This window comes from Pararge aegeria, chromosome 21, assembly GCF_905163445.1.
Source record: "Pararge aegeria chromosome 21, ilParAegt1.1, whole genome shotgun sequence".
Lineage (NCBI taxonomy): Eukaryota > Metazoa > Arthropoda > Insecta > Lepidoptera > Nymphalidae > Pararge > Pararge aegeria.
In genome coordinates, this window is record NC_053200.1 from 1,388,085 (window position 1) to 1,403,701 (window position 15,617).

Below are 15,617 nucleotides of genomic sequence, written 5' to 3' on the forward strand. Positions count from 1 at the left end.
TAAAGACTGTTACGTCACATAGGTAGTTACACTGAGAAGTGTAATTGCAGTCAAGCGTTAGTTTAAATAAAAGTAACGTTATGAGGTCTCAATCAATCTAACGGTTATTCCGTGACGCGCGCTTAAAAAACATATTTAAAAAAATAAATTATTAAAAAGCTGTATTTCCTTACGCCTCACCTGATACAAAAATTCAAAGTCGCGCAACGTGCTATGGCGAGAGCTGTGTTGCGAGTCTCTCGGACAAAATACGCAACGAGGAAATCCGTAGAAGAACCAAGGTCACCGACACAGTTCAAAGGATAAGCAAGTTATCTGCGAAAACTATGCGAAATACCAGATCATTTCTACCGCGCACTTGCATAAACTAATTCCTTAAAAGCCGGAAACGCAACGCTCTTCTGGTGCTGCAGATGTTTATGGGCAGCGGTGATCACTTAACATCAGGTGCCCCCTTGATCGTTTGCCCGCTATTAATATTAAAAAAAAAATTGAGGTGGCAGTGAGCGTGGGTCATGTCTTTCGTAGGACCGATGGCCGTTGGGGCAGACACTGGAATGGCGAATCGGTAAGCGCATTGTGGGACGACTTCCAGCCCGCTGGACAAATGACCCTAAAAAGGTGACTGGAAGCAGCTATGTGATAAAGGCGGAGGACCGTGTGTGGTGGCGCGCACTCCGAAAGGGCTAGGTTAATTTAAATTCATTTCCTATTTATTTATAATAATTTCCTAACAACACGGCGAGCGTCATTTCGCACCGTGCATCATAAGTACAAGCGTACACACATGCACTCGCGGGCAAGGGCCGCGCGAGAGTGAGGCGCGGGGCGGGCGGGGCGCGTGCGCGCGGTAGGGGCGAACAGCTGAGCGGGTATATTGACAGCAGTCCGCACGTTGCCGACCAGTTAGTAGGTCCTCTGACACCGCGGAGTGCAGACGTGCGGAGTGTAGCCGCTACGATCGTTATGCCACACTTTGATAACTGAACAGTCGCGTCCCGCAGAAATTATGACTTATGGACCGCCAGCCGGGAACGAAAGTGGCAGATTTATAATTCTAGAGCGAAAATTAAGAATAGTTTCCAGATATTGGGAAGTCTTCGGCGATACATCCGCCGAGAGGCTCCCGCGTCCAAAGGAACTCCTGTAAACTTTTCAGACTTGTGACTTTTATTACTTTTAGTGTTTAGTGAAAATAATAGGTGAACTGTGTTTTTTTTTGTGTTGAGTTTTTTCTGGGTTTATTTTTGCACGATGGTACCCCAACAAATTTCGGATGTGCGTTCTTTGACGCCCACCTCGAGCGTTCCTGTTTTTGGATCGCAACTGGTGGACAAAAACTCCTCAACGCCCTACACTGACGCAACTCAGGTAAGCCCGTAGGATAAGTGTTTAGGGTGGATTTAGGGTTAAAAACGTGAAACATATTAAATGAATAGAAAAAATTATGGCAAAGGAAAAAATACAAGTGGCATTAAATATTTGATTTTTTATTCAATTTAAATTAAAGTTGAGATAAAAGCGGCAAAATATTGAAGAAATAAAATTTATAATTCACAATAATTTATAGTTATATGATTTTGTTTTTATTTGTTGTCAAAGATGGTGATCATATCGAAATCAAAATCAGTAAAATCAAATAAATAATATATTTACAATAACCAACTATCACTATTATTTATGGAGGTAAATACATTAAAAAAAATGCTTTAAAAAATATAGAAGACAATATTATTAACAAATTTATTTAAAAAAATATATAATAGCAAAGACTTACAATGGCCCAAAAACATAACCGAAAATAACTTAATAAAAAACAATTAAAAATACACTTAACTTGAAATCACCGAATTATAAAAACAAAAAACCTTTGAAGTGAATTTGACGATCATATAATTAAGGATTAGGATTAGACCCACACAATAAATTAATTGAATAAAATTATTGATACAGTCTGTGGATTTAAAATAATTATTATAAATTGGAGTGTTAAAAACACGAAACTTTGAAATTTATTTAAAACGTTTTAAATGCTGAAACGTCTAAAAGGCAAGAAAAGCATACCCTCTAAAATAAAGTAGCTCCGCCAAGAACTTCCGAACGTTAGCAAACTTCCGTAAACGCTACCTCCCGATTAAATTACCGTTGAAAATTCAATTCCGAACTTTCGAATAACGAAATTGAACCGTTTTAATTTTCTAAAACGTCACAATCTTGTTACGCTGCAGAAAAACAATAATAAATATTATACGTAATAGTTTTATCATAAGAAACGTTTGTGGCACGCACAAATTTGTAAACATGTTTGTAAAGATAATCGTATCGTAAATTCAATAAGGAACACAGAACTATTTGTTTTTTTTTCTATGGCAATCGCAATTGCGTAGGTAGGTTTATATATATTTGTTTATCGTATCCCATATTGCGTATCCTATTTAGAGTTTATTTCTTTAGAACGTAGATACATCCATTAAGTTTTGGCTTATTCCTACAATTGAATTAGTTTTTTGAATTGAGATTGTTGGAAAAATATTTGTTACCGTTAACGTTATCTCAAAAGTGACAAAAAAACTTATTTTTTTAAGGCCCAATCGATGCATTATTTTAAAATTAAAAAAAAACTATATCAAATCAAATCGAATCCAATTGATTATAAATAAGCCTAATGTGATAAATAAATTGTGTCAAACGACGTAGTTAAGACGTTAGTAGACAATTAAAATAATAGCTTGTTTAAACATCATTAATAAAAGTTAATGTTCGACAAAATTATCGAAGTTGATATTTGTTTAGTTGTGGATAGCCACTTATTCCACAAGCAAATAGTCAAACTATTTAGTAATTTGTTAAAATGGTATTAAGATTTTTAATTAAAATTATCAATCCTTCAAATATACAAACTGTTTTTTTTTTTTTACGAAAATGTCTAAGTTTCTTAAAACTTCTAGCATGGGCCTAGAAAGCATTAAATTGTGTTTTCTTGATAAAATTCAACCTTAAAATATACTGATATAATATTTTATCCTGTTATCAATTATGATTAAAAAAGTGTCGTGAATATAGTCAGAATTATAAAATTCGAAATGCATTCTCTATTTCGAAAATAAATAGAACCTATATTTCCAAATTTGGTGATAAACTGAATTCCTAATTTAATGTTACCCAGAAAACATCTTTGAAAAAATTAAGTCATGAATCCAGAGTTTAGCAACTTGTTTATTTTATTCTCCTACTGCAAAAACACGTTTCAAGATAGAATACATAAAAAAGAATTTTTAGCGATGAGTTCCAAATAAAATACCTACTAATTTTCAATTAATGTCGGAATATAAAAAATAGTTATAGATTTTCTATTACTGCAAAAAAAACCTTTCATTTTAATTATGAAACTAAAACAAATGAAGTAACTATTGAGATTACGGTATTGATAACGCTGAGTTACAAGTCAAAAACTTGAATAACTCGAAAAATGCTAAAAAAAAAAGTACTCCAGTCTATTAAAAAGAGTGTTGGTCGTTAATAAAAAGTAGAATATCACCATAAGGTACTGAGTAAAATAATTTTTCGCAGCTTACTTGGTTATTACCCATACATAAATTAAATTTTTGCTAAGCGAGTTCGCTAACGAAGAAAAATTATTATAAAACATGCGTGCTTTGAGGGGAAATGCGGGATTCCCGACTTGATAAAAATGATTCATATTAAATCATTTCAAGCACTTTTAAATTGTAAGCATCTACTATCTAGATTGAAATGCATTTAATAATATTGCGTAAAATTAAACCAAGATAAAAAATCTGCTATTTAGTTTAAATAAAGTACCTACTGCAATTATTTAAGTGGGCAAAATAGGTCACTTTATATTGTTGACAATTTTATTAACTTAGTATTCGGTATATAAAAGCATTGAAATTATAGCTCATTTAAAATACAATCACAACCCTCAAATATATTTTAAATATATTATGTTAGTTAGGTAATTGCATTAAAATTAAAATATCAGCGAAAGAGCATTGAAAATTATAATTTAATGCAAAAGTAGTTAAGTAAAATAGGTTCCTATGCACGGAATGAATTACATTGCAAGGTGTCTCGCAAAAAAAACCGGGTTTTATCTGAATCATCTTTAAATACAATAAGATGTTATAATAATTTACATTTACCATGTTAAATGTTTATGTTAAAATTGAAGATATATTTATGACAAAATTTATGGCTTTGAAAATGTGATAGCGCATGAAAGGTGATTTATCAAGAATCAATGTAAAATAAAAAGCTAGGATTTAGTTTTTACGTCTCTAAGACCTGAGTAACGTGTATAAATTACCTGCGTGAGTAAACCTATTAAAGATATAAAATGTGAACTTTAAAAAACACTCCGTATCGAAGTCGTGCGTGCCAAGTTAATCAAAGTTATGTTTATTTAAATTTTAGTACCTATACGAAATTAGCATTCAGCTGGGAAACATTCTGTAAGGAAACGAATAGTTTCGTTTATAGTCGTTTCATTTTAATTTCTCATTTAGTAGCTCAAATAAAAATTGTACTACTACTTTTTATAGTAAATTAAATTGAAATCCCCAGAATATAATACTCGTAAAACTCGTACCTTTTTCGTATAGGTATGTATGATCGTTAATATAAATACGAATACTTTATTAATTTAAACCTCATTAATTTAAAACAGTCAACATATAAACGTGTTTGTATTTATTTTAGTATTCTAATTTCGAATGTAATATATTAAAATAAAACATTTTCATAATTGTGTTTTGAAATGAGATAAGTTTTCATTTTGACATTTTAGACACGTGTACATGATACAGCATTAATTTGTTTGACAGTATGCATAGAAATTATAAATTTAGAAACATTGTGCAACATATGGTATTAGCAGGTAGGTACTTATGCGATCCTAGTCACGTACCTACGTGAAGCACTAATCAAAAACCCACCGATCCAAGAACGTTACGACGTAAATCCAATTTTATTATTCACCGAAATAAAAAGAGGTGTAACGAATTTAGTACTCATAAAATAGAAGGATCAGCTTAAAGACTTGGAAGTATAAAAGTAGCAGGGTTTTGTGTAAAAGTTTACTTACCTGAACACCTTGAATGCTCGATGATGGACCATAAAAGATTTCTTTTCAAGAATAGATCGATTGTTGAAAGCAAATAAAAGGATTTAACAAAAACCAACTCAATGAGTTCAATGTGTGTTTACTCGCAACTTCATTCTACTAATGGTTGAAAAGTAAAAAGGCTGTCTAAGTAGTGAACTGACTGCGAGTGATTTCCTATTATCTGTCGAGGAGTTTATTTCTCTTCCAGTAACAAGTATTTTTTATAATGCAATTGTATTGATATACACATATAGATAAATTGACTCAAACAAATGTAATCACGACGTATTTAATTATGTATTTTTTTAATTATTTGTAAACGTTGCGAAAACCAGTAACAAGCTTAATATTCAATATAACTCCAAACGTTAAAACATGGAAAGAAAAAATATTCCGTAGATTAGGAAAAAATAAAAATAATCAAAATTAGGCCTATTTCAAAAAAGACTAATTCTTATTTTCATTTCTACATGATGTTCATTTAAAAAGTGTCGACGTAAAATTCTGTTTATTATCGCATTAAGCGTTATCTATCACAAATAAAGCAATACTAATCAAAACAATCGATAGTGTTACTTACAAAAGAATTTACGTAAAACAGCTGAATTAACTGACGGATATGAAATTCTAAAAGAAGTATTTATCAGCCTCGGCTCCGCTTGAAGAAATGTTTTGTAAGGGCTCATCTTGCCCAAGTAAATCACATGCAATCACAATAAGTGTGCCAAACATTGAAGGCTGTTTGAAAACGACACAAAGTAAATGAAATTTTAAAGGAACTTCTTCGGGAACTTGAGAAACTTGATAAGTCAGTTTAAATGACCTTGATGAGTTTTGTATAAAAATAATAATTTTAATTCTGTTTATACTGTTGTGGTTATTATAAAATAGTGAAGTCTAAAAGTTACGATGATATAATTCGGATTTAAAATAAAATAATATAATATACGATAACTAAAAATTAAGCTGAAGAAGTCACACACATGATAAAGAAAAAAAAATATTCCTATTTGATAACTATCCGTTTTTGTAACTTTTGAAGGGTACAAGATGTACTTAATACCATTTTTCCCTCTTAGATAAACGAGTTATAGCATCGGAATAGCTTTGCAGTGATTTGTCAAATCTCAACCGGCAGCACCTTTACTTTTAAAATGCCTTTCCGGTTTAAGTATTTGAATTGTATTTTGCTCATTGTTGCATTTAGCGTTATTTTATAACAACCGTCATCCCCCACTCTCCGCGGCTGTCGTACAAGACATCTACTGCGATCGCCAGTGTGTTGATTATAGGAAAACCTTCCTGTTAAGAGAGGCTAATAGTCCAGCAGTGGGCTAGAAGTTTGAAGCTATTGATGACAATCCCTATCGCTTGATATCTGATGCTACGAATGAAGCCAAAATAATAAAAATTAAAACAATCGATGTTGAAAAAAAAAATGAGTCTCCGATTTTACTGTCGCACGGAGGATCGATCGAAATATCCGTAAAATGCGCCAGCGTAGCCGAGAGTGCATTAACATTTCAATGTCAACTCGTAATATTTTTAGTCATCCTCGTGGAGTGTGCGTGGCCTTTCTCGTACTGCGGGTTCATGCGCGTACAGCTGCGCACGGATGTGTGTGTGACAACGCTTGTGCACAAGTGAGGTGTGCGTTGAATCCAAAAAAATACATAGTTTGGCTAAATTTTGTGTTTTTATCTACTATCGGTTGTCCGCGTATTTTACAGAACCCTCTGTTCCTGGGATGAAAAGTAGCCAATGTTACTCTCCATCTTTTCAACTAGCTCAATGACAAAAATTAAGTCGATTGGTTGCAAAATTAGGGCGTGAAGGAAGGACAAACTAACAAACACATCATCATCACATCAACCGATATACGTCCACTGCTGGACATAGGTCTTTTGTAGGGAGTTCCAAGTTCCACGATTCTGAGCCGCTTGGATCCAACGGCTACCTGCGACGCGCTTAATGTCGTCTGTCCACCTCGTTGGGGGTCGACCAACGCTGCGCTTACCAGTACGGGGCTGCCATTCCAGCACCTTGGGACCCCAACGTCCATCCTTTCTCCGAACTATGTGCCCGGCCCATTGCCACTTAAGCTTCGCGACTCGTTGAGCTATGTCGGTAACTTTGGTTCTTCTACGAATCTCCACATTTCTGATTCGATCGCGTAGAGATACTCCGAGCATAGCTCTCTCCATCGCCCGCTGAGTGACTCTAAGCCTTCTTATGAGGCCCATAGTTAACGACCATGTTTCAGAGCCATAGGTCATCACTGGCAACACGCACTGTTCGAAGACTTTCGTCTTCAGGCACTGAGGGATTTCTGACGAAAAGATGGCACGGAGTTTCCCGAACGCTGCCCATCCGAGTTGGATTCGGCGGTTCACCTCCTTCTCGAAATTGGACCTACCTAACTGGATCGTGTGTCCTAGGTATACGTATTCGTCAACAATTTCGAGTGCAGTGTTCTCAACGATTACTGGTTGAAGCGAAACATGAGCATTAGACATAATCTTCGTCTTGCTCATGTTCATTCGTAGGCCAACCTGTTGAGAAGCTCTGCTGAGGCCATCGAGCATCGTATTTAGGTCTCCCAGAGTCTCTGCCATTATGACTACATCGTCGGCAAACCGAAGTTGAGTGATGTACTCGCCGTTAATGTTGATGCCAAGTCCGTTCCATTCCAGAAGCTTAAAGACGTCCTCCAACGCAGCGGTAAATAGTTTCGGGGAGATAACATCTCCCTGTCGCACGCCTCGCTGCAATTGGATTGGTCTCGTAGTCTGATCCTGTATACGAACTGACATAGTGGCGTTTTTGTACAAACACTGCAACACTTGGATATACCGGTAGTCAATTCGGCATCTCTGCAGTGACCTAAACACAGCCCAAGTTTCCACCGAATCAAAGGCTTTTTCATAGTCCACAAACGCTAAGCAAAGTGAAGTGGCCGGTTATACTCTTCAGTCTTCTGTATAACCTGCCGCAGCGTATGAATGTGGTCTATGGTACTAAAGCCCTTACGGAAACCGGCTTGTTCGGGAGGCTGGAAGTCATCAAACCTACGAGCGAGACGATTCGTAATGACTCTCGAAAACAGCTTGTAGATATGACTCAGCAGCGAGATGGGTCTGTAATTCTTCAACAAGGTATTATCACCTTTTTTGAAGAACAGAACCACCACACTCCTGTGCCATGCCTCTGGCGTTGTGCCTTGGTGAATAACGGAATCAAACAATCGCTGAAGGACTTTCAGTATCGGTTTTCCACCTGCCTTCAGGAGTTCTGCCGTTATTCCGTCATCACCCGGCGCCTTGCCATTTTTAAGCTGCTTGAGAGCCACACTAATCTCGTATAGGCTGACGTCTGGGATATCTTCGGTATAGTGTCGAGTTAATTTGGCTCTAGGATCCTTAGCCAAATCTTCAACAGGCGTCTGTACTGTGGTGTACAACTGTCCATAAAAGTTCTCAACCTCACCCAAGATCTCAGGTTTGGAAGAGACAAGACTACCATTATTGGTCTTCAGTCGCATCAACTGGCTCTGACCGATAGACAGATCTCTAGCGAACACTTTAGAGCCTCTGTTTTGCTCGATGGCATTTTTAATACGCTCTGTATTGAAGTGCCGCATATCACGAGTCTGTGATTTAGAGATCTGCCTATTAATCCGCCGGTAAGCGGACGCGTCTGCTATAGACTGTAGTCTCATCTCTTGCCTCTCCGTCATAAGCTTGAGTGTATTGGTTGAGAACCTATTGGCCTTGTTTCTACGGTGGGCCTTGTAGAATTTGGACCCGACTGTCAGTTCGCTCGCCAAGCTTCGCGTTGAAATCCCCCATCACAATATTGTAGTAGGTGTTCGAGGCATGTATGGCTTTTGAAATGTCCTCATACAAAACCTCTACATCCTCGTCTGGGTGTGCCGAAGTCGGCGCGTATACCTGTATGACCTTCAACGAATACCGTTTGGTAATTCTGAGTATAAGGTATGCTACCCTGCTCGACACACTTTCGACTTTTACAACATTGTTGACGAGAGACTTGTGGACGATAAACCCGACACCACCCTGTGACTGTTGGTCACCCTCCCGGTAGTAAAACAAGTTGCCGGATTCCAAGATTATCGAGTCCTCCCCCTCTCGCCGGACTTCAGACAATCCTATAATATCCCAGCGCAACTTGCTCACCACTTCTTCCAGCTCAATCACCTTTCCATCGGTCCTCAACGTGCGTGCGTTCTATGTTGCCAGGTCAAGTCGTCGGGGTTGGCAGCGGAATCTCTGCCGGAGATTCTTAACACCCCTTGCCCCGCCGTTACCATAACCGCTGCCAGAGCCAGGAATAGCGGGGCCGCCGGGAACTAGGGGCTGTGGTTTTTTTCTCCTTCCCATTAAAGATATGCCCGATAATGACCACGCTGGGCAGGCGGGTTGGTCATCGCAGGGCTAGACTGATCGCCCCGGCGTCGCTGCTGCCCGACACCGGTCTGTGCCATTTGTTCAGCCTAGCCAATTCGAAGTGGTTATACCGCCACTTGTCGGTCGCCAGAGCCTCGTCGGTTAAACGGCAGGGTGCACCACGTGCAGGTGAGGTTGGCAATTTGGGAGGCTGACTGGTACTAGCCACACCCACTTACACCCCTCACAAACACACTGTTGAACAAATAAGCATTAAGCGAGGGATATAAAGCCTGGTTCACTTTGCATCCTGCGTGCAACTAGTGCAGAAACCTGCCAACCAGCATTCGAACAGCACTATGAGTACTATGAGCACTCGTACTAAGCATTGGCATTAATAGCCAGATAGTTTCGGAGTTTATTTTCTCGGGTTCAGATCGGATGCAGTGCACAAGCACACTCATGCGTTTACTACTAGGAAATGCTAATCTCAGGTCATTCGCGCCAGCAATTTTACCAAGAACATTGAGGGGAAATGAATTTTCGTGCGCTTCTTCTATGCTCAGATTTTCCGCTTACATTTCTTGAACTTAAGCCATTAATAGCCATAATATCGAAGAATCTTCATCATCATTATCGCCAACTAAAAAGGTGTCAATGGTTAATTTTAGTGTAACAACAAAAAATATATGTTTTGCGCGTGTGTTAACTTCTTTATGATTGATTCTTTATCGTTCATCGGGTCTGGGACATTTGCTATCGAAACTACCGTTGCCCGATAGCGGCGTTTATCGGGCATTTGTCATTGTATAAAACAATTTTGTACAGAGGCCTTTGACCTGACATAATGGCCGATAACTCAATAGCGTATTAAATATTTTGAAGGAGCAACCCGATCGTGATCGCAGCATAAGGAAACGATTAATCAGCATTGAAACATTGTTCTGTAACAGTTAGCGGCACAATGGGGAAGATAATTAATACTATTTCATTAGTCACGAGATGATATTATAGTATGTAAAGAGCTTGATTATCATTACTTAAGGGCCTGCTTAACTTATTAAATAAATAATTAATTACATCACGACAATACACGTATCGCCATCTATATATAGTTACAGATAAACACCCAGACACTATAATTCATGTTTATAGCACAAACATTTTCATTGGTGGAAATTGAACGCACAGCCTTGGACTAAGAGAGCAGGGTCACTGCCCACTGCGCCAATCGGCTGTTGATCGGGTATTAACCTTAGTATTCCCTGAAATTCTACCTGCTTTAACTTTGGGTCGTAATCTAAAATATATATAAAAAAACTGACTTAGCAGATGTCATACTGCCCGGAAAAGCAAAGGTACATTAAATATTATATTTTAATCAAAGGTATCTTAAACATCTACTGGCCAGACACGATAACTAATTTACATTTGTGGAGACTTTTTCACGAAGATCTAATCGTCATCCAAATACGACGCCGCAAGTGGAAGTGGATTGGTCACACCCTGCGGGAAACTAGAGCCACCTTCCCCGAGAGATGATTCTGGGAAGGTGACAGACTGACTGGAACCCACAGAGGAAGCGTAAAAGTAGAAGACCAAAACAAACCTGGCGGCGAACTACCAAAGCGGAGGCGCAGAAGATTGGCCTTACCTGGTGGCTACAGTTACAGTACTTTGCCCCAAAGGGGGGACTTAGGGCGCAAAGAAAAAGAATCAAAGGGTAAATACTAAGAGCAGCGTTACCTTTTATAATTGCAAGCGTATTATAATTGCATATGTCTTACAAGTTTATGTAAAAGTTCTTAAATACTCAAATATGTAATCAAAACCGAGACCTACTTAAAAGCCAAAACTCACAATGCCAGGATGTTAGTGAAATGAATGTTAATAATTTAGTTCCAACTGGCCATTAATTTACATTAGCTTTGAAATATTACGTCGTGAATTGTTCTTTTCACTAATTTAATACGGACCACATTTTCGTGCTCGAACTCTCTTGGTTTATATAGCGCAGTGGTCCATTTTACAAAAAAATATTAAAAGGGCGGAGTTTCGGACGGTTATAATCCGAACGGCGACCAGCATTACCCCCCAGTATGAGTTTCGAAACTCGCAATCGTTGATAGTTTTCGAGTATCAGAACTGTGCAACATTAAATTAAAATGATACTGCTCGGTTTTGAAATCGCATTATTTTCTACACCAATATGTGTTCTTTAGCCAGACTAACGCAAACTTTGCGAATACTAATGGTTTAAAGTGTATATAATAAAGTGTTTTCTAAACTATTAAAGTAATAAAAATAATTTGCTGTTGTCAGCTGAGAAGTTACCTCCTCAATTAAAAATTTAATTTAGTGCGGATTGTTAAAAAACTACACGCTATGAATTTATTACACAAACGTTATCTGAAACGTGGATGAATAAATATTAGAAACGAGAAGCATTTAATACACACGATATTTGGAACTTCAACTGAAAGTTCTTTCGAGGGCGTGACAAAATACTGAATAACTATTCCGACGTTATTTTACGTTTATAAGGCTGTTATATCATAGTGTTTCGATGCGAACAAACGAGCAGTTCTGCAATTTCATACTAGGCGGACAGACTTGTGTCGAGTTAGTTTTTGTTATATTTTTTATTGGACATGTAGCGGAGTTGAGTATGGCAACAGATCTATTTCCAAGGTTGCAGCGCGTCGGCTTCATTTATTACTGGAATTGTGATTGTTACGTTCTCCTAACCGATTGTTACCTAGATTAAGTGTTGTCTGAAAAACTCGCTTTGCTCGCTTTTAATTTACTTCGAACACTTCCTTGAAATAAAAGCCTCGTTTCTATGTTAAGGACCTAAATAATAGCTTCATTGTCAAATAATTATAAAGTTTGAGGATATCTAAACATTTTTTATATGTTATCAGAGAAAAAGAAAGCAATGCCTCGGATAATAAACACTGCAGTGTTAAACTACGCTGATGATAAAATTTAATATTATACACTTTACATACACTTTACAGGGATTTTAGAAAATCTAATCTAACTGTATCTCAATAAAATAAACAAGTTTTCTGCAGAGGATTTTTGAGAAAAAAAAGCCTAATAATAATAAAAGGGGATGAAATGAGTTTAATAATGTAAGCACTCACGTTCTTAGTTTTTAGCTAATCAAGATTAAAAACTCAATATAAACTTAAATCCAAACCCTTGTTTTAATAGTTTAATGTTATGGGTTCACAGTCACATAAATACGTGAGGCCCTTAAATTTTTCTTCGTGCCTGTCTGCTATAATGCTGCATACAACTTACACTCACGAAAGGCTAGGTCTCGGTATTTAGGGAATTCTCATTAGGTTTGCCTTCAGTTATTTTATTTATACTTAACTTTTGCGATAATGTTGTGTTGTTTGCAAAAGTAGGCGAACCAAACTAGCTGGTTTTTCTTGCTGTCCAAGCAACCTTTTCATTAAGAAACTCATCAATTGTATAATCTCAAACTCATCATCATCATCATCTCAATTGTATAACTCATCAATTTGTGTCTAACCAAGCAGTTGACAATTAATGCTATAACAGTTCGTCTAACTTGTTCAACAATAAATGCTCGTGTAGCAGCCGCGTGTCGAAACAATAAATTAAATGTTTAAGACTGCCCCCTTTCAGAATCAATTTCGTGTGAATCCTTCACCAGAGTTTATCGCTTAAGTAAGCAAATTTATGTACCCTAATACGCTCTTGGTAGCGCTGGAAATCAACGTTTTGATTGTAAAATACGTACCCATGCCAGCAAATGCAATTTGCTCTACACTTGTGGGTGGTGGTTTAATGGCGCCATTATACAGGAGAATGGCGTTTGTTGCACAAGAATTACCTTCGAGTACGGACAGACATTACCTGGGAGTTTGCTTAGTATTGAAATCATAATGCGTTTCGAGTGTATTGATATTTATATCTTTTCTGTTTGATGAAAGCGAGATAGTTGTTTCTTCTGTTTTTATACGTTGAGAAGTTTTCTCATGTCATTCTCATTTTATTTTTATCTTTTGTATTTGTTAACCCGGGATAGAAAGTAGCGTTTATCTCTTTGACTCTTTAACTATCTCAAAAAATGGCGTCTATTATTAATCCGTAGCTGCGTGAAGGAAAAGTTAACAAAAAGTACATTATATGACGTTATCATTTCTGCCTCATTGCATAGAAGTTGCAATTCATTCGGTGGTCTTATGCCACGTGAATTTATGACTTCCTGGGATTCGTTTGATACCAAACAGTAAAAAATTTACTAAAGCTGCTTGGAACCTCAAGTACAATCGGTACTCCAAACATAGTTTCTTCCATTATCAGCAAAGGGCCTTATTTATATTAGGGCAATATAAATAAGGCCCTTTGCTGAGAAGGGCATTATAAATAAAGTATAATAACTAGCAATCAAAATGACATATCCAAGCGAAAATAATATATACTTCCATTAATTTTTCAATCAGTACGAAACAAAACCACAACCCATTGTTCCAATATAAGGATATAACCTTAAAAATTACATGGTAAAGTAAATGACTAAATGACAAATCACTGTGTAGGATAATTCCTAGTATTAATAATATGGAAGATGGAATATCGCGCTTATGTATACCATAGAATAAATAAATAAATAAAAAAAATACTACGACAATACACACATCGCCATCTAGTCCCAAAGTAAGCGTACCTTGTGTTATGGGTACTAAGATAACTGATGAATAATTTTTATGAATAATATACATAAATACTTATAATATATAGATAAACACCCAGACACTGAAAATCATTCATATGTTCATCACACAAATATTATCCAGTTGTGGGAATCGAAACCACGGCCTTGGACTCAGAAAGCAGGGTCGCTGCTCACTGCGCCAATTGGCCGTCAAAATAGAAATTTCAATGACAGTAGTTTGTTGATACAAGATAAAATACAATTTATTTAACCTTGTAATTAAACATTTTTACATCAAGAGCTAAAGCTTCAGCATTCCGGATGGACTGCTATTCGATTTTTTAATGTATCTGGGATGAAGGTGACCAAAGCTTACACAGGTAGACTGACGCCTTTAAGCATTAATCTTTCGAAGCTTTCTAAAATATTCTTTAAAGAATGAAAACAAAAAACTATGTATGTATACACTTTCAAATAAAATTTTATTTTTCTACATTTTAATTTTTGTTTATATTCTAAAATTTCAATAAAATAAAATTCAAGTATGCCCTGTAGTGGGCCAGTAATGGGTATGGACCACAACAAATATCATGAATCCGTTGACCCTTGGCTTGTAATCTTGCAATCCAAATATGTTTGGTAATGCTTAGATCCAATAGAATGTAGCCTAAGGAAAAAACGGCTGCCCAGCCGATGTAAATATATTTTCACCTAAGAGAATCACCCAACAGAAAGTCCAGCGAATAGCAATAAATTCAACGTCACGTTGACGTCGGGACTGAAATTCGCAACGGCCAACTTCTGGGCGAAACACCAAAACTCGGCCATATATCTTTCAATTCCGTATAAGCTTCAGTTTGCTCTTTGATTGTAAGCACACCGGACTTTAGGAAATTAGGTTTAAATTCATCCAAAATATTTGCGTTGTTTTCACACTGCCATAAATCTATATTCTTGTTGTTTCCTCTGTAAATTGTACCGTCTGTGCATATAAGTTTATTCACCAGTTAGATTACAAATAACACCATATAATCAAACATTTATTTATATTTTATTGACGTCGACATATTGCTTTTGGAATTAATTTTTCACAATTTTATCTTACACCAACCAAACAAAAAATCAGACACACATTCAAAATAGTACAGTTGTAAATCAAAACCTAAATTAATCTTTTTCTTCACCTGTAACCGATAAACTACAATCTCTATTAACCGGCCTCTAAATAAGGAATACACTCAAATTCCTATCGCGTGACAATCTTCATTCAGCATTTGCGTGAAAAGGCCTGTAATGATACCTGGAAGAAATCCCTTAGTAATTCAGAAATTTATTAAACAAAATCAGCGGAATTGTTGCTGTCGTTAATAATATCAACTAAAACTTTTGT

At 36.7% G+C, this 15,617-nt stretch overlaps 1 protein-coding gene across 1 annotated transcript in view; it reads left to right on the forward strand.

Moving 5' to 3' along the window:
* Nucleotides 1-1,118: 1,118 nt before the first annotated feature.
* Nucleotides 1,119-15,617, forward strand: part of LOC120632985 (transcription factor sem-2-like) — a 139,174-nt gene continuing 124,675 nt past the window's right edge. The window contains exon 1 of the mRNA XM_039902995.1: nucleotides 1,119-1,371. Coding sequence (XP_039758929.1) covers nucleotides 1,255-1,371 — 117 coding nt within the window. The 5' untranslated portion in view covers nucleotides 1,119-1,254. The remainder of the gene's footprint in view (nucleotides 1,372-15,617) is intronic.